Consider the following 18,790-nt stretch of genomic DNA (forward strand, 5'->3'; position numbering starts at 1 on the left):
TGACTTAATAGTCAATAGATTCTAAAGCTGCTGTAATTTTGACTGTTAAACAAAAAAAAAGTGCATCTGTCATTTTGACAGACTACAACTACATCCCTGACCCAGGGGTGCCGCCAGGAATCTTGGGCCCCATAATTGGACCCCTCCTGCACACCTGCTGTTATTTCTTGAGTCTATCTGACTCAAGAAATGCTGAGAACATATTGCACCCCTGCTCCAAGCACAAACAGTTCAGAAACGATATGAAATGGGAAAAAAGGTATCTGATTAAGTCGTAATTTATATTCTTCAAAAATCTTTTAGGGGTCAAGTGACCACTTAGGACAGGCACGCACATTTCTACGTCATTTGGTACGTGAGCGCAGTTTATTCTCAGTACCGAGTGAGAATGCGTTTGCAAAACTACGGCATCGTACATGTGCGCTGGATTATATAGTGATGGCTAAATAAAAAAAAAAGTCCCATCAATGTCTTTGACCTGGACACTAAACCTCCTGATAGCGTGTCGAGTTGGAGGCTTTGGAACAGTTCATGACAAGTTACACACCACAGGAGAAAATCCTGCTTCAACCAACTAGCGGGATCAGGAATGTTTGTTAAAAAACCTGTTTACTCGGCTCCCACAAAAGACATAGGCTACTGCTAATTTCCTCTGGAGCCAGGTCTGCGATTTGGCTAAAACATTTTTAACACCCAGCTGATTGCATCAATCATTTACTTTCATTTGGTAATGTCTATTTTGGTTACTGATGTAATTTGTCTCGTCCACGACGTGTCCTGCTGCTTTTCTTCCCCAGGTCACCTTTGTGAAAGATTCTTGATTCCTACTGGACTAACATGAAGTGACAGTGAATAGAGTGAATGTTTTACTTTATTATTAAACAGCATCATCTAGACAGATGAGCTAACTTAGATTTTATTCATCATTCATATTGAAAAATATATTATAGAAAATTATAAAACTTGTTCACAGAAAGTCTTAAAATAAAACTGAGGGCTCAGACCAACCAGAACCTCTGTACAGAAGGATGTTGCAGCAGTTTCCTTGGCTCAACTGTGGAAGGTGAAGTAGTGTACTGTCGTCTTCTGAGACAGCCGACTCCTGGCAGTTCATGCATAGCAACACTTATGCAACTTCAAGTAGCGCTGGTCGGCGTACCTCTTCCCACATCTGTCACAGATGAACTGCTTGCCGCCAGCATGTACATGCCTCTTATGCGTCCTCAGGTGGCTTCCCTGGCTGAAGGTCTTGCTGCATATTTCGCAGGCATACGGCTTCTCTCCAGTGTGAACGCGCAGGTGAAGCTTGAGGCTGTTGGCATTGTTGAATTTTTTATCACAAGTCGGGCACTGGAAGGGCCTGTCTGTGGAGTGAGTGCGGCTGTGGGAGATCAGGCTGCTCTGCTGGCTGAATGTTTTTCCGCACTGCTGGCAACTGAAGGGCCGCTCGCCAGTGTGGATGCGGCCATGGATCTTAAGATTCACCGCCTGACGAAACGTCTTACCGCAGAGGTCACACCTGTAAGGCCTCAGGTCGCTGTGGATCCTCTGGTGGTTCTTGAGGTTGACGGCATGCCTGAACGATTTGGGGCACTGCTCACATTTGAAGGGCTTCTGGCCGCTGTGGATGAGCTGGTGTGTTTTGAGTGTAACAGCGCGGGTGAAGCCTTTACCACAGTCATTGCAGATAAAGACTTTCTCCCTACTGTGGGTGACACTGTGGCGGTGCAGATTCTGTGGCAGGTTAAAGCGACGGCCACACACATCACAGCCGTACGGCTTTTCTCCTGAGTGTATGACAGTGTGTGTCTTGAGCTGTGCCTGCTTTGAAAAACGTTTTCCACACACAGGACACTGGAACGGGCGCTCGCCAGTGTGTGTTCGCATGTGGCTCTGCATGCTTTGGCGCTGGCGGAAGGCTCGGCTGCAGATGCTGCAGGCAAACGGCTTCTCCCCTGTGTGGATGAGTTGGTGAGATTTCAGGTTGCTTTGAGATGAGAAGAACTTCCTGCAGACAGAGCATGAGAACAACTTGTGGGAGACATTCTGCTGGGAAGTCGCAGAGAGAACAGAAAACTCTAAAGGTAGCGGATCCGGGTCTGATGGTGGAGATGGAGCAGCTTCAACCCAAGCTCCTGAGAGAAAACACAAAAATCAATAGAGGCATCATCTGAACTGACCAACAGTTCTGGAGAATGACTCATTTTAGAGTAAATCTGGACCTGAACTACTGTCACTAAAAGATAGTGTGTGTAAAATAAGTACTGAGCACATCACATATTTTGCACACACTGTAAAAAAAAAAAAAATGTCTCCTTCATTGTCCAAGAAGAAATCTAACTATACGGTTTCTAGACTCAAACATTCCCAGACAAAAGCTTCTGTGAAAAATAAAATTCATTTCAATCTGATAATACATATTCAGGGTCAATTATATACACTGACTTTAATAATAAACTCAAATTCTGTCTAAGAAATTGCTAATCACACCAAGTCTGTATGATGACTACAAAAACACATTCAAGTCATTGACTCACTGCATTTGCTCCTCCGTGTGTTTTGCATAGTGTCAAAGAAAATCATCATACAAAATATTATTGAAATGCTTGCATTTAGCAAAAATTTTATCATTTTGGTAATCCCATCTGATCTAATGGGAAAGATTTAGTGTGATTAGTTAACCAGTATGAGATATTAGGTTGTGTTTTTTATACAGTATGATGTAATATGTGGATTCATTGGTACTTTAAAAGAGCACAATCACTCCAGATGTCAGTAACAGTTTAAATAATTCACACAAAGAAATGAACACAAAACATTACAAATTCATTTTGTGTACCAACAGAAGTTTTTTTTCCTTTTTGTTTGTTTTTAGACACACTTGATTTTTCAAGTTCAAACATGCCATTATGTCAGGCACATAAGCTGAGTAAATGTTCAGTTTTAAAAATTGGGATTTTATCAATTTAGGGAAAAATGCTAAAAAGAAAAAAAAAAATAAAGATCCACAAACCACTTGGTCCTGTAATAAAAAGAACTGAACCCTTTACAGCCTGTCCGGCAACATAAAACATTCCTTGCAAATTCATTACATTCAAAAAGTTCACTCAACCAGTTTCATTGAAAGATACTTAAACATGATTCAATGATTTTTTATTTATTTTTTGCAACTTATCTACTTTCTGTTTTGCTGGATATTTTACTGTGTGCTGTAAAATACACTGGAATGTACTGGAAATTAAAAAATCAAAGTCTTTCTGGAAATTGTCACCTTCATGCTGTTAAATGCTGGTTGCTGTTCTCAACAAAATTATCAGAGGTTTTTATCAGTTGCTTTGATCAAGAAAGTAAACAAAATAAGAAAATCCCAGAAATCTATTTTTCCAGATTTCTAAAACAATTCAGCCTCATTCCAAGTGAAAGTCGTATAACATTAAAGGGCGTGGCTGGGAGGTTTGCAAGCTTCTCAGGCTGACCGGGCCATCAGCTGATGCAGGGTTTGATGTCCAGAAGCTCGTCAGTTAGAGGCTGACATTTCTCCTCGACATCAGCTTAAACAGAACCCTGTTGACCTGATGGGATGGGCTCCTCTTGCTTACTGCACTGATGTTTCTTGCCATTCCAATACCATCATCCCAGCAGACTCTAAAGCAGCAGTGTTTTGTTGTTACCATAACTCTGTTGAAAATAGGATGCGACTCAAACACAAACTTTGTTGCTCTTGTTTGTCTGAAACTAATATCTCCGTGGCAGTGAACTGTTCTAAATTTAACATTTTGACATCATTTTTACGTCATAGGGCCAGGCCGGAAGAAGGCTGGGTCGAATGGGAATAGGTTTGGGCCCTGCGGTGCAAAAATCCTCTGACATTTAATCAGATTAATTAAAATATTTAAGTGTGTCAAATAAGAGAAATCTTTTAATAGGCCACCAATTAGAACTAAATCCAAGTTGTAGACTGATCTGTTATTTCTTTGTGTGGGGTTGTTACTGACATCACGTGACAGTGTTGTACCTATTAGAATGATATTTTTAGAGAAAAATGCTGACATGTTCAAATTTCATTTTCAAACATATATGAATCAGGTTCTCACTCTCTGTAATGACATCCAGGTCAATGCTCCCATGTCCATCTATAACGCTGACCACTGGAACAAACTTCGTCTCCACAGCATCACCACCTGCTTTCAGCTGCAGTGACCCAACATCCAGATGTCAGTAAGGTCAATGAGGACAACAAAGACATGAACAGGTAGAACAGACTTACCTGAGCTTCTCTTTCTGCCTTACAGTTTTGGTTTCTGACTCCGTATGAGTGCTCAAGCTCTGCTGGGAACAAATATTGACATTATAACTCTCCATCTCCTTTGATTGGTGTGTGACATTGTTGGGGGCATTGCCTGTGTTCATACCCACGGATGTGTGGCTGAGGACGTTGAGGACGCTGGTCTGTGGCTTCTTACAGACATGCTCTTCCTGAGCCACAAGCCTGGCTTCATCCATGATGTTTAGGATCCTCCCCAGAGCCTCGTTTCCCAAAGTCTCCATGATGGAAGCAAACCGCACCTATCAGGTTATACGATCCAGCTGAAGCATGCAAAATACTGAATAAATAGTGCAACAGTATGATGAATATTCATCACTTAATGAACATGTTTTCTTCCAGCCTTTAAGAACTGAAACACAAAAATTCCTTATTCTGCTTCTGCAGGAAGCAGAATAAGGAGTTGAATAAGGAAGAAAACTCCTGTTTCTGTAGGAACAGAGATAGGAGTTTCCCCCTGCTTGTCCAGGAACACAAGAAATAAACTAGCCCTTGGAAGAGAAATCCATTGTCACACGGGGATCTGAACACAATTTAAAACAAATATTGAAAATATTTTCTTAGGATTTTGTTATTTTCCTCTCTTTCTCTAATTGTATAATACTTCCAAACAAACAACGTGGCTGCTCCTGATGACCTATGAACTGTGACAACAAATGTGCAAACCCAGTGGGCAGGTGTTTCAGTCAGCCTTCTCTAACAGCAGAGCAAAAGGGAACAATAACTGATTTTAAGACTCTTGTGGAGGTAGATAAGATCAGTTTCATATGCAAGTAACAGCTGATCACGATCACCCAAAATTAAGGAAATCAAAGAAGATTGATCAACCAGTTATTTGTGAATTTACTTTTACTTGGTGGTTTGGCGTAAGCTAAATATGACAGTTAAGCTAGGCAAAAATGAATAAGCCAACTTTAAACCCTCCTGCAGTACTAAGGGGGGTCGAGAGGATCCTGGTTGCGCTTTTACAAGTTTTTTTGCTTTGTGGTTTCTGGAACTGAAGAATGGGACACCCCATCACTTCTCCACTGACCAACTGTGACATCTGCCACACTCCTCCAGAACTAAGACAGCGGGAAAGTTAAAAAATAACATCTAGTTGAGACGTTTGTCAAAAAGAGTAGAAATTAAGCCAACAACGTTTCCCAAACGTTTGTCTCTTCACCTACTCCTGCTCTTATCTAAGACATCCAGGTCGGAACCTGCGACCTCCTTCGCATCACGTGGATCATGCAGGTAGGATTTGCTTTTCTGTATTATGTAGTGTAATTTAAAAAAAACAAACTGTGAACCAAGCAGGCATGTGCAAGTGTCGCATTGTGCATGTTGGGCCTTGTGTGGATCAATCTGCTGTTTTTGTGGGCCATGCGCTTCGCTTTCTTGTGGCATATTTTTGTGGGTTAGGTATTGCATGTCATGCACATGATGCGCATTTGGGATGTGGTGGTGCTCGTGTGGGTCAGGTACAGTGATAGTTTTGTGTGTACCCTGTCATGAAACCTGGTATAAGCATGTGAGATCTGTCCAGGTACATGCAGAAAACGGAATAAAGGCCTGAGAAATAACAGTAAACCTTGTATAATGATTTAATGATGATTATGGTTTGTAACAGGTTTAAAATAATAATACATGCCAATGAAAGAATGTCTGTAATGTATAATCAAATATATGTTCTGTACTTTTAATCAGCTGACTGTTATGTCATATGGAAATTGAGGTTTGAACAACTTGATTGTTGTATAAAAATCATTGACTGAAGTAGAATGTCGACAAAGTAAATGTTTTKTAAGACAAAAATGACTTAGGAGGAGAAACAGTGGAAAATGAGTCATTTCTAAGCAATGGGCGAGGCAGAATCAGAAACAGATGGTCAACGGAAAGAAATGAGGTATGAATACAATTTCCGAGTTGGGGAAGGTAGGGGCTTTCCACAGACAGTGAGACGTGGTGGGAAGGTTCTAAAGTGACGCAGCCCTGCCCCGAAGACCGGCCTACGTTGAGAGGGTTTAAAATGTGGAGCTCAGGAGAGAAACGGGGTTCTTCGTCCGCGGCGCAGAAGAGGAGCCACCAGAGGAAGCAGGCTAAAGACCAGCAGAGGACCACACCCCGGGACCGAGGGAAGCTCCAGGACTTCACGCCGCCTAGAAGGGACGAGTTCCACCCGCCACCGACCCTGGTTCTACCCAACGCTCTCAACTCAGTTGCAGCCGACTTGGAAAAGAGACGGAGGTCATTTGAAGACAAAGATTCTGCACGTTATAAGGACAACGCACGGTTTTGCTCCGCTTCTCTTCAGTAAAGAGGACTTTGCTCCGGCTGAACAAAGACTCTGACCAAGGACATCTAAAGATTACAGCTGCCGAGACCAAGAACCATCGGGTATGAGTTGACCAGCTTCCCCCAAAGCCTCGCTCAGTGAACTTAGTGATACAGGTTAGGGATAAGAAYAAGGATAGGATGTGATTGATCCTAGTTGATTTTATTATATTTTTGCCTCTCTTATAACCTTTGGGAAATTAACCTGCTTGTCATATGCCCCTGCTAAAGCTTGCTTAATAAAATTGTATTCTAAAATTCTAATGAGAATTGTGAACAGTGAGTTTAATTGTGTCAGTCTTAATTACTGTTGGTTCTCCTAAATATGGTAAAGTTAATATACATGATCCTACAGACAGGGTGGCTTTGTGTTTTCCTCTGGTGAGTGTTAAAATAATGACCCTGGGACTTAAATCTAAGTCACTAAACTTAATCTAGCCATTAGTGCCGTTATTTTAGGAGAGGAGCTACCGTTAACAGGAGTGGTTGTAGGGGTTATGCAGCTGATTGTTCCTCAACTGTAAAGGGTCATAACTTCTGGATCGAAGGTAGTCAGAGCTGGACGAGTCCTTTCCAATCCCAGTTTAAACAGATAATTCTCCATAAACCATCTCTAGGGTAAGACCCGAGTTCTGGGGATTTTCCGGACCTGTTAGAGAGAGAACTGAGCAGTAGTGAGTCCAAAGAGTTGTGAGGAGTAGGCGGGACTTACTAACAGACAACCCTTTGATAATATCCTGAAAACACCCCTGCCTAGTGTTTCTTATTCTTATTCCTTTATTTAACCAGATGAACCCCATTGAGATCCAGATCTCATTTTCAAGGGGGACCTGGGCAGAAGTCTGCAACACACAGCAACCTGGTTACAAAACAAAATCAATACATATACACAAGTATAAAACTATTTAAAAACAGTGACACTGTTTAAAAGAATCTCGTTGCCTGTTTTTAAGAATCATTCGAAATGAGTCCAGTGAAATCAGTTCTGACATGTTGAGTTCAGACTGGAGCTGATTCCAGGCTGAAGGAGCATCACACTGAAAGCTGGCTTCCCTTTTTCAGTTCGGCAACGTGGAGCATGCAAAAGAAAAATGTTGTTGGAGCGTAAAGAATGGGAATTAATAGATTTATGTAAAAGAGAGTCTAAATATGCTGGAGCCAAACCGAGTAGAGATTTATAAATCAGGATCATCAGGTGATTGTTTCACCTGATAATAGAAACATCAGGAGCCCATTCAGCTTTTGCATACAGTTCACAACGATGTGTGAGACTCTGCTACCGGTTACAAACCTTAAAGCACAACGATACACAGTATTTAGTGATTGAAGGCATTTGGTCGAAGCTTTCATATATAAAACATCTCCATAATCCAGGAGTGGCAGGAATGTTGCAGCTACCAATTTACTTCTAGCTTTAAGAGAGAAACAAGATCCATTTCTGTAATAAAACCCAATCTTCATTTTCAGTGTTCGTAGCAAATTTGCTATGTGATTTTTAAAAGAAAGCTCTTTATCTAAAATAAAGCCAAGATATTTATAATTACTGACAAACTCAATTTGTGTCCCTACAGCAGTGGAGGGATCTCTGGTAGATCTGGTAGATCCCATTGCCTTTGTCTGATCCACATTCAAAACCAACTTCAGAGTTTGCAAACGAGCTTGAACTATAGTAAAAGCAGACTGCAAGTACTGAATTGCCTGTACAAGTGATGAAGAATAGCAGTAAATCACCAAATCATCTGCATAAAAATGATAAGAAGCATTTGGCAGATTTTCACACAAGCTGTTTATATAAATAGAAAATAAAAGTGGGCCAAGAACTGAGCCCTGTGGGACTCCATTTAAAACCATACGAACGGAAGAAGTAAAGCCAGCCAATTGAACTCTCTGGGTTCTGTTTTACAGGCGTTTCATTGTGTTTGGCTGTGGTTCCTCTGTAGAGGAAGCCATCGGCTGACATAATGCTGCCGTCAATTGGAAGATGTCAGCGTCATCGCCTTCTCCAGCTATTAATGAACATAAATAATCCTACATCACTTCAATTGTTTCTTTTCTGTGTCTCTGCTCTTCTCAAACCCCCAGTCAGTCATGGCAGAGAGCCACGTGAAGTGAGCAGGTTCTGCTGGAGTTTTTCCTTTCACCGTTGCTCAGTATGAGGGATAGCTGCAAAGTCAACATCATAACACAAATTATTTCCCTACATGCTCAACCAGGAGGAGGGAATGCTGCCAGTTTCATTAGATAGAAACTTGTTAAACTATTTTTAATAATTAATTGCATCGTAATAAGGTCCAAAAAACAAAACTGCCAGAACAGTTTCTCAGGAGGAGGTTTTCAACTCACTTAAAATAAAAAGCACTCACAGTTTTCTGGTTTCAAAAAGTGTTTTCTTTACTTATAAAAATAACAATTATTCTCTGAGTTGACTTCATACAAAAATTTAAATATCAATGTTAATTTTGTGGTAGAAAAACTGTTTCACTCCTCACTCCTTCACCAAACAATCAAATCAACCACAGCTTTTGCTTGCAGGAGGCTGGCTGACAAGGAAGGAGGAGGGCCTGAGCAAAAATCAATAACGTATTTTCCGGACTATAAGGCGCACCGGATTATAACGGTCAGCAAAAAAACAAATAAAGGAACGGAAACAAAAGAGTAAGTTTAGTTGAACTTTATTCAACTATGTAACAATACTCTCAAGTTATTTTTTATCCTGCTCTTCTGTATCTGAATTGAACAGCTGGGCAATTTCACCATCTAACATGCCAGGTTCCCTCTCATTGTTGGAGTCAGTCTCGTTGCCACCTGGCTGTTCAATAATGATGCGGCTTTCGCGAAAACTCGGACAACAGTTAAGGCAGATACATCAGCCCAGACCGGACATCCACAGTCCGTTCACACATGGTGGCGTAACTCGCCCGGCGCCGCCTCCCCGTCTTAGTTAACGTGTGTTCAGTCTGTCGTCCATCGCTCCCTCGCCGCTTCTGTTTGAACGCCTTGTTTACACCAATGTCCAGCGGTTGGAACTCTTTTGTTAAACCTCCCGGAATGACGGCAAACTCCGAATTAGTTTGCTTCACTTCCTTTTCCACAGTAACCAGTGAGATGGGCGGCATGGAGTCGCAGATGAACAGGGACGGTGATGCGTGGAAAAACCTATCTGGTTTTTACAGGATGCATATGCTGCAGAACTCGGATAACAATTCTCTGATTGGTTTATTGCTTCAGGCGTACGTACTTTACGTATTACGTAATGTCCTCTGATTGGTTTAACGCTGCCAGAGTAGTACTGTACACTTTACGTCTCTGTCAGGGACAGATTTTGGAATTCAGTGCACACATGAGATTTTTGAGAAAATTTCAGGCTTTTAGGTGCGCCTTATAGTCCGGAAAATACGGTGAATAAAGAACAAAGATCCCAGTTACTTAACATAACTGGGATCAATAACATTAATAATTTAGCAAATAATCTACTTCTTAATAGGCTCCAACGAGCATTCTGTACTTTTTCATGAGGATCAATTTGTGATCAGAAGACATTTGTTGTGAATTAAGAGAAAAACTTGATTTCAATTCAATATATTATATATTTCGGGGCAAAGCCCCGAGTCTTCCAGGATCCTAACACCACTGTTTGTTCTTCAAATATTAAACATATTGTGTTTTACAGTTCTGTGTATGTTCTCACTTAAAACAAAATGGAGTCTAAAGTTTTACGGTCTACTCAGAAGCATTCAACATTAAAAAAACACGCGGTAATTAGCTCGTAGCTCCTTACCAACTTCTCTCGGGTCTCCTGCACTCTTCCCGTCTCATGCCGCTCCTCTGTGGTCCCTCGGGCCTTGGAAAGCGCCCTCTCCTCCTCCAGCCTTTCCATTTCAGTGACCGCAGCGTTGACCAGAGCTTCCATGACGGCGGCAAGCTGAGTGTGCAGAGACACGGTGGAGCTCATGGCGGCCGCCTTTCTGTAGCGTCAGCGGCTCTGTCTGCACAGCAGGTTTAACTGGCTGCAAACCAGTTAAACCTGAGGAAACCAGTGAATTAACAGCAGTTCTACAACAAAACAACAAAACTCTTCTCCGGATAGAACAGCTTTCGTTTTTGTGTGCATGTTTTTCTTCTTCTATGACGTTTCATTGGCAGTTTACATTTTTTGTGTATTACCGCCATCAACTGGACTGAGGTGCAATTCGCAAATTTGACTCGCCTAACTAACTAATGTTGGGAATGGAAATCTCGATCGATGAATCATAATTTGTATTGACACATGGAGCCAACAAAATCATTCAGACTTTACTTATTTTATTCACTTTCAKCGCTGAAAGGAGACGCTTTAACCATCACATCCGAGAAGAGTTTCTAAAAAAGTCTGTAGCATCTGAGGAGAAAGAGGGCAGCTGATTATATGGACTGAAGACACTCCCTGAAATCACACCATGTCTCTGTGGCCTGGGAAAACGTTTCTTTTTCGTGAGAAATGAACCTTCGTGTCTAACAGAATCAAACATGTAACTCTTTATTATGGCCCTTTGTCTAACAGGGTGACTCTTTCTCAACATTGGTAAAGCGTCTCAACACTAACTAAACTTATTCCAGCTAACTTTTGTCTTTTAAATACTTTGTAAGTGCTTGAGTCTTCACTAATATATTAAACATTTGTTATTGAAATTTCCATTGTCTTTTACATTTCCAGTTTTTCTCTTGAATATTTTCCACATTTTATCAAAATGTTCCACTCCTATTTCTCCAATTTGAACAAGCCCTTAGTGAATGTTTTCTTATATTTTTAATAGGTTTACAGTAGCCTTCTTCCTTTCTCAGCAGCTTTTGGCAATTGATCAACATTTTGGTGTTTTACTGCCATTTGTTACTTATACACAATTAAAAATAGTCTCCTGTTCATGTGAGTCAATTGCATATGCTTTTGCGACTTTGCACAGCAGAGTCATGGAATTGACTATGACCAGTTCTTTGCTTTTTCCAAAAGTACAAGATATTCAGAGCTCAGAGACATGGCCAAGGTAAGGAAGGATGAAACCCTACCACCACTGAACAAGACACCCAAGTTGAAACATCAAGACTGGGCCAAGACAGATCTGAAGACAGATCTTTCAAWAGTTTCATGGACTGATCAGATGAGAGTGACTCTTGACGGACCAGATTAATGGGCCTGTGGCTGGATCAGTGATGGGCACAGAGCTCCACTTCACATCAGACACCAGCAAGGTGAAGGCAGGTACTGGTATGGACTGCTATTATTAAATATGAGCTAGTTGGACCTTTTCAGGTTGAAGATGGACTCAAAATCTTACTCCAAAGCCCACTACTAGTTTTTAGAAGACACTTTCTTAAAGCAGCGGTACAGGAAAAAGTCAGCATCCTTCAAGAAGACCATGAGTTTTATACAGGACAATGCTCCATCACAAGCATCAAGTTCTCCTCTATGTGGCTAGCCAGTAAAGGTCTGAATGAATGAATGAATGAATGAATGAATGAATGAATGAATGAGAGAGAGAGAGAGACCTGTGGGTTTTTCTTAAATGGGAGATTTATCTCTGATCAGTGTCTGATCAGAGATAAATATAGAGGCTGCGGTTGCTGCTGCATAAAAAGATCGTCAACAAGATCAACAACTGACAGACTCCATGAAAGGAAAACTTATAACTGCTATTTATAATAATAATAATAATAATAATAATAATAATAATAATAATTGTGCACAGAGTGTATACCAGTAGGTTAAAAAAATTCCACACAACAAAATACTTTATTTCTTTTTTTGAAACAAATACAGATCTTTCTTCCTTTCTAGGACAGAGTTTTACCTTCCAGCAGGACAACCACTGAGGTCCATTGATGGACAGGTCACCGCAAGAAATAGGATCAGTGGAAGAAAGCAGGTCACCAATCATTACAGAGCAGGATCTTCCCACTAAATATGAGGCAAACCATTTAAGTGCCAAGCCTAGAAAGCTAACATTGTAACTTAGGCATGACAGCAGGACTGGGTGACTTTTACATCCATCTAAGGACTGAAGGTGAAAAATAGCCTTCTGGCTAACTCTGCATGTTTACAGAAATCTTACCAATATGCACTGTGCCTGTAATAAAATAAATCAATTTAAACTATTTTGGTGATCCACTGTATCAAGTCCCTGGGAGGTAAAGGGCAACTCCAGCCTCCAGACTGTGCAGCCCCAGTGCTGTGATGGGATCTTATAGCAGACTAACACTTCAAGGATGAAATAAAATTTTTAAAACACTGTAGTTGATTAAAAATTACTTTTTATAAGATTTAAAAAAGAAAGAGCAGATGAGATACAGGTATGACATTCAAAAGAACAGAGAGGTCCAAACTTGGCTTTTTGAGTAGAGGTCTGACTATTTGCCTGCTTTTAGACAGCTTGTCTAAAAGCAGCCAGGACGAACTTAAGTAAAATAGCAACTTACAAACTTACAAAAAATCGGAATTGGGTCATTTCTGGCTGCAGTGTGAACGCACCCTAAATTTTGTCACACCCTCATTATGTCTTTGTCAAAGCCAAAGCTTGCAGTTCATGTATTGGAGAAATAATTAAATGGTGATGACATTTGAGGATATTTTTAAAATGTTGTTTGTGGAATCCTCACTCAGACTCTGCCTGCAGCGGCCCCCGGGTAAATTGAGTTTGAGACCCCTGCGTTAGACATTGTTTAACTTTGTATCATCACTCGGGATGATCCTGATCCGTTTCAAAAACTTTCAGTTCCAGTCTTATAGATTGTCATGTAACAGAAATGAGAGATTCCCTAGTTTTCTCTGTCCTGTCCTGATTTTATCTATTTAACAGGAAGTCTCAGATATGCCATTAGTCTATAACTTTTGATATGTTGAATGTAAAATAGTACAATTCCTTGAAGAACCAGAGAACCTGATTTTTTTCAAACATTAAATGTGTGATTGAATTAAAATGGCTTTTTCTGGAAAGTGTCACAAGATGACATTTATTGTGAGGTTTGTCTCTTTAGGACAGTGGTCCCCATGCTACGGCCCGCGGGCCAGATCCGGCCCGCCTCCACATTTGGTCTGGCCCCCTGAACAATACCACCTTCTTTACCTTACCTTTACCACCAACCACCTTCCTTCTTTAGCAGGAAGTGTGTCCTGTAAACTGTGGGTGTTTTGTTCTGCATCTGTTGGACTTTTAGGGAACTGCTCGACTTTTATGTTATTTAATCAGTACGGTTGTTTGCTAGCGGTAGAGCAGATGAACACACGTGTTTGTTATGAACGCCGCATTCCAGGTCTAATTATTCGAAGCAATGCCTGTAAGTAGCAGCTTATACTTCAAAACGAACCTTTCTGTTAACATATGAGGAATTCATATGTTAGTAACTTTACTTTCCCTCAATGGAATATATACTAGTCCGTTTCACTAACGTTTTTTTGCCCGTGCTTTCTGGGTAAAAATCAATCGAGAAACGCGCACCCCCCCCCCAACAATTTCCGGCAGCGCAGGTGATAAACGTGTAACACATTTTCTCTTACAAACTGACTCCGGCCCCCCACCAGAGAAAGGAAAAGTTATGTGGCCCTCACAGGAAAAAGTTTGGGGATCACTGCTTTAGGAGAACAGCCTGAATCCCTTCAGGCTCCAAGTAAGAAACCTCCACTGCTCAAACTTCTGCTCCACAGAAGTTTGAGCAGTGTGTGTCTGTTTCTGAGAACTGCAGACACACAACCATGTTCTCTGATGTTTGCCATCAGAGAAAAAAACTTAATCCAGAGGAATACAGCAGCTGGGACACACAAAAAAATTTCTCCATAGTCAGTTCATCTCATCTGTTTCTAAGATAGCCTGGATGTTGTTCCAATTATGGCGGTTGGCTGAGGAAAAATAAGTTTTTGACTCTTCTAACTTTTTTGGTTGTTAAGATTGAAATGAGACTAAAAGGATCCGTCTTTACTGTGTGAACATTTCCGTGCTACAAATTCAACAGCTAGGTCCTGTTGAATCTGTCATATTCTGTTTATAAGTTCAACAATAAAATAAGTAATATAAGTAACATACAGCTGCAATGGTGCAGTTGGTAGCACTGTTGCCTGGCAGCAAGAAAGAACTGAGTTCAAATCCCAGCCTGGGTCTTTCTGCGTGGAGTTGGCACGTTTTCCCTGTGTATGCGTGGGTTCTCTCTAGGCACTCTGGCTTCCTACCACAGTCCAAAAACATGACTGTGAGGTTGATTGGTCTCTCTAAACTCTCCTTAGGTGTGTATGTACATGATTGTTTGTCCTGTGTTGTCTAGTGATGGAGTGGTGTCTTGGGTGACCCCACCTTTTGCCCATTGACCGCTGTAGATATGCACCAGCACCCCTACAGCGTGCTGGTGCATCCCCACTAGGTACAAGAGTGTAAGATGATGGATAAGTAATATAATAGTAGGAGAACTTTATCAACATGCCAGCTAGTTTTTGGACAGCTCTGACCCAGTTCATGAGTAAACCAGGATGATTTACTCTCAGAATGACTCTAGATGACGTAGGTAGGGATAATACAGTAGGACTTTATTTCATGAGTTCTTGTATTGTTCCTCAACACATTGAGACATCATTCTGTGTCGTTGCTGTGTTGTTGCTCCTTCCACTCCATTATAAGGCGGTGAGCAACAGCATGTTTGGGAGGCAGCCAGGCAGCAGGTCGATGATCTCTCCATGGTGGAGCTTTTACCTGCAGAGCGCATGTGATTTCTTCCTCAGTAAACCAGCGAGCATCCTCCAGCTCCAAGTGGTCCACATTCAGCTGGAACAAAAACAGGTCACATGATATGTGACTTACATTTAACCTGCAGCTGGTTCCCAGCGGTCAGTACTTTTTTTTTTTTTTTTAACTTTCCATCTGCTCATTTAAAGCAGAGCTCCAATACAAAACGATTCTAACTATTTTATCCCGACTGATTTGAGTTTACCTGAAGTTTAACAGAAACTCTGTTTGCAAGTGTTAACTTTTAAAAGGCCTAGTCACCTGAGAGTGGGAGGGGCTAACAGTGGCATGGCAGGCCAGCATGAAAGAGCTGTGAGGGAATGGCCAGTGCTGCGATGAACTGTAGATGATGTTCTGTACCTCCAAACCCACCTCTTCTGCTACCTCCCTGCGCAGAGCTTCTTCCAGAGTCTCTCCTAGAAGCAACACACACTCACACATTACATACTAGGTTTACTTTAGGACAGGGATTCTGTCCTGCAGGTTTTAGATATGTCTCTGTTTCACAACACCTGAGTCAAACAATCAGGTCACTAGTAGGACTTTGGAGAACCTGACTGCGCAGCTATGTGATTAAAGTGTATTGAACCTGGGGTAGATTTATTAATTGCAGGACACCAGCCCTTGACGTCTGGATTTGAGAACCCCTGCTTTAGGACATTACTGGGTGCATCAACAACTGGTGAGACTCACCTATGTCACAGAAGCCAGCAAGAGCACTATACAACCCACGAGGGAAGGACGACTGACGGCCCAACAAACAACGTTTCCCATCAGACACCAGGACAATCACCACTGGAGACATCTGAAGGAAAACCGTTCACTGATCAGACTGACAGTCAAATATCCACTGATATGTGTTGGCTTAACTCTGCTTCTGTTTTAACTTTGATCTGGATCAATTCAGACTCATTTCAGTCATGCAATGGCTTTCAAATCAGTTCAGTTCAGTTTATATCGCAGCTATTCACAGCAAATGTTACCTTGAGACACTTTACAAAATAAATCACACATTTCAATTGATCCTAGTTAGGAAATAATCATTAAGCTTACTAAGCTTATTATTACACAAAGCAGCTAAAAAGTTTCTAAGGAAACCCGTCAGACTGCATTGACGGGATTCACTCCTTCTGGACCAGCATGTAGCGATGGCAATGACTGAACATTGCTGTCGCAGGAGCAGCTTTGTCTCCTCTTCTAAGACAAATTTATCCCATGGAAGACAAATAAATCATCTTATTTTATTGCCAATAGGCCATCACTTGCATTGTGTCATTTACTTTACAGCAATCTTTCATTCAGAGCATGCATGTAGCAATAGTAGAGAGGAAAATTCACATTTAAGAGGAAGAAATTTCCAGCAGAACAAGAATCTTGCTCAGTACAAGTGGCTGTCTGCCACAAAATGGGAAGAAAGTGTTACATGGTGTTTTTAGAAAGACAAGCATTTGTATTTACTTCAATTTGCTCTGAAAACCTCAGTGAGAGTCCAGTGCACCCAACCGCCATTAGAAGTTACCTAGTTAGAAAATAAACTTCAGCTGTGTGAATCTCAAGAATCAAAGGATTGAACTTCGATAACAATTTGACCGTTCAAAGCACTTTACACTAAAGCCACATTTTTGAATTGCACTCAAACACTCACACATTTATACACAAATATGTTAAATGCCAGAGGTGGGACCAAGTCACTGTTTTGCAAGTCTCAATTAAGTCTGAAGTCTTTGTCCTCAAAGTCAAGTCACGTCTCAAGTCAGGCAAAAGTTGAGTCAAGTCTCAAGTCTCGGGAGCTTGAAATTTCAAGTCATTTCGAGTCGTTTTTTTTTTTTTTTCTCCAAACAATGTTCCAATTATGCCAAGTGTAAATAATAGACCATGTGTTCTTTTTAAAATCAAACACACAATGCACTCGTTGCAAATAAAACACAGTGGTTTTGAATTTGGATGTGATGGTAAAATAAATATCTGCCAGTTCAAGTGGGGTTAAATCTACAGCTACTTTCACATCTCAGTATTGATAAAAACATTTTGCATGAATCAAGCTTGACACTAACCAAGACACAAAATAATGTGCTGCATTAACCATCAAGAAACACTCAGAACTACCCCAAGGTAGTTTCTTGGGGTAAGATCCTGAAGGATACCTTGTGTAAAAAAAAAAAAAAAACAAAACAAAAAAACTTTTACAGCAATTTCTGAAGGATAGCAAAATGACTGGATTTTGATTTGTTTTTCTAGCAAAATTATACCACCATTTGAACCCAAGTAAAAAAAAAGTATGCTTTAGTATACTAAATTTTAACATACTTTAGCATACTTTGATTGATGTACTTAAACTGTACTATTTTGGAACAACTTTTTTTGTGTTTAGTATACTTTAGTACTATTTAAATAGTATTAAATTACAACTTTTAGTATACTCAACGTACTTTTTTGGAACGTACTTAGAATACTCTAAGTATATATATTTTTTATGTAGTAGTCAAGAGAAATATTCCAAAAATATTCCATATTGAGTGTACCAATTCTATCATAGAATTATATTAAATATATACTTTTAATATACTACTAATATATTAGTAATGTATTTAAATTACACTTAATTTTTATTTTTGATTTAGTGCTATTGCTAATAAAGTACAATTTTAATTACTTGTAAGTCTTTATTCATACTTTGTACATTACATGCAGTACTTGCATTGTTTTAGGCTACAATTACATGGAAAGATGCCCAAGGTAATTCAAATATTTTGTTTTATTACCGACATTTTAAAATGGTCCAGTTTTACTCACAACTTTATGAACTTTACATAAATTATCAGTTTACACATCAAAAGTGAACACATGAACATGAAAATTTAAGTGTGACAATAAAACATAAAGTGAGGATCAATGACAGAACATTCCTGTTCACTGCACCTTACAGAAACCTACAAAAATTAACAATAGAGCAATTAAACATAGAAAGCATTGTATTTTAAAGAAGACAGAAAAATGGCAAATAAAAAAATAATACAATTTTAAGACGTTTTGTACTCGCTGTATATGTGACATCATCAGAACTGATGATGATTGGGACCAGATGCCTGGGGTGGAAAAACATTTCTGGGCGTCTTCTTTGCCTGTTTATGTTAGAAGTAGAAAAAAATAGTCAGCAATGTCATAGAATCAGTTGATGTTGGCATTAACTATGAAKCTGTTWTAAGTGTGGACTTAAGGAGACAAACYACCTTAAAATCTTTCCATCCATGATCTGAACACACCGATCCWKGGTGGTGAGGGGGGCTGGTGGTGCCCATCTCCAGCAGCCATCAGATGAGAGGCAGGGTTCACCCTGGACAGGTCACCAGTCCATCACAGGGCCCTGAAAGCCAACAACAAATAAAAAAAATGAAAGATAAATGTTAGA

General features: G+C 40.3%; 2 protein-coding genes across 12 annotated transcripts in view; both read right to left on the reverse strand.

Moving 5' to 3' along the window:
* Positions 1–853: 853 nt before the first annotated feature.
* The window catches only part of LOC103482140 (zinc finger protein OZF), a 23,342-nt gene continuing 5,405 nt past the window's right edge, over positions 854–18,790 (reverse strand). Inside the window, exons 2-6 of one of the 4 annotated variants that reach the window (XM_017310863.1) lie at positions 10,419–10,664; positions 4,413–4,566; positions 4,268–4,329; positions 4,095–4,191; positions 854–2,135 (exon numbers count right to left, since the gene is read on the reverse strand). In XM_017310863.1, the coding sequence (XP_017166352.1) occupies positions 1,111–2,135; positions 4,095–4,191; positions 4,268–4,329; positions 4,413–4,566; positions 10,419–10,592 (1,512 nt within the window). In that variant the 5' untranslated portion in view covers positions 10,593–10,664 and the 3' untranslated portion in view covers positions 854–1,110. Of the gene's footprint in view, positions 2,136–4,094; positions 4,192–4,267; positions 4,330–4,412; positions 4,567–10,418; positions 10,917–18,790 lie in introns of those variants that run through there. The other 3 variants (XM_008438111.2, XM_008438109.2, XM_008438110.2) reach the window with 3 other exon arrangements.
* The window catches only part of nudt13 (nudix (nucleoside diphosphate linked moiety X)-type motif 13), a 15,235-nt gene continuing 11,609 nt past the window's right edge, over positions 15,165–18,790 (reverse strand). For all 8 annotated transcript variants that reach the window (XM_008438102.2, XM_008438101.2, XM_017310864.1 and 5 more), the window contains 3 exons: positions 16,075–16,186; positions 15,643–15,797; positions 15,165–15,420 (listed from right to left, as the gene is read on the reverse strand). In XM_008438102.2, coding sequence (XP_008436324.1) covers positions 15,229–15,420; positions 15,643–15,797; positions 16,075–16,186 — 459 coding nt within the window. In that variant the 3' untranslated portion in view covers positions 15,165–15,228. The remainder of the gene's footprint in view (positions 15,421–15,642; positions 15,798–16,074; positions 16,187–18,790) is intronic.

The sequence above is a fragment of the Poecilia reticulata genome, linkage group LG19 (assembly GCF_000633615.1).
Source record: "Poecilia reticulata strain Guanapo linkage group LG19, Guppy_female_1.0+MT, whole genome shotgun sequence".
Taxonomy (NCBI): domain Eukaryota; kingdom Metazoa; phylum Chordata; class Actinopteri; order Cyprinodontiformes; family Poeciliidae; genus Poecilia; species Poecilia reticulata.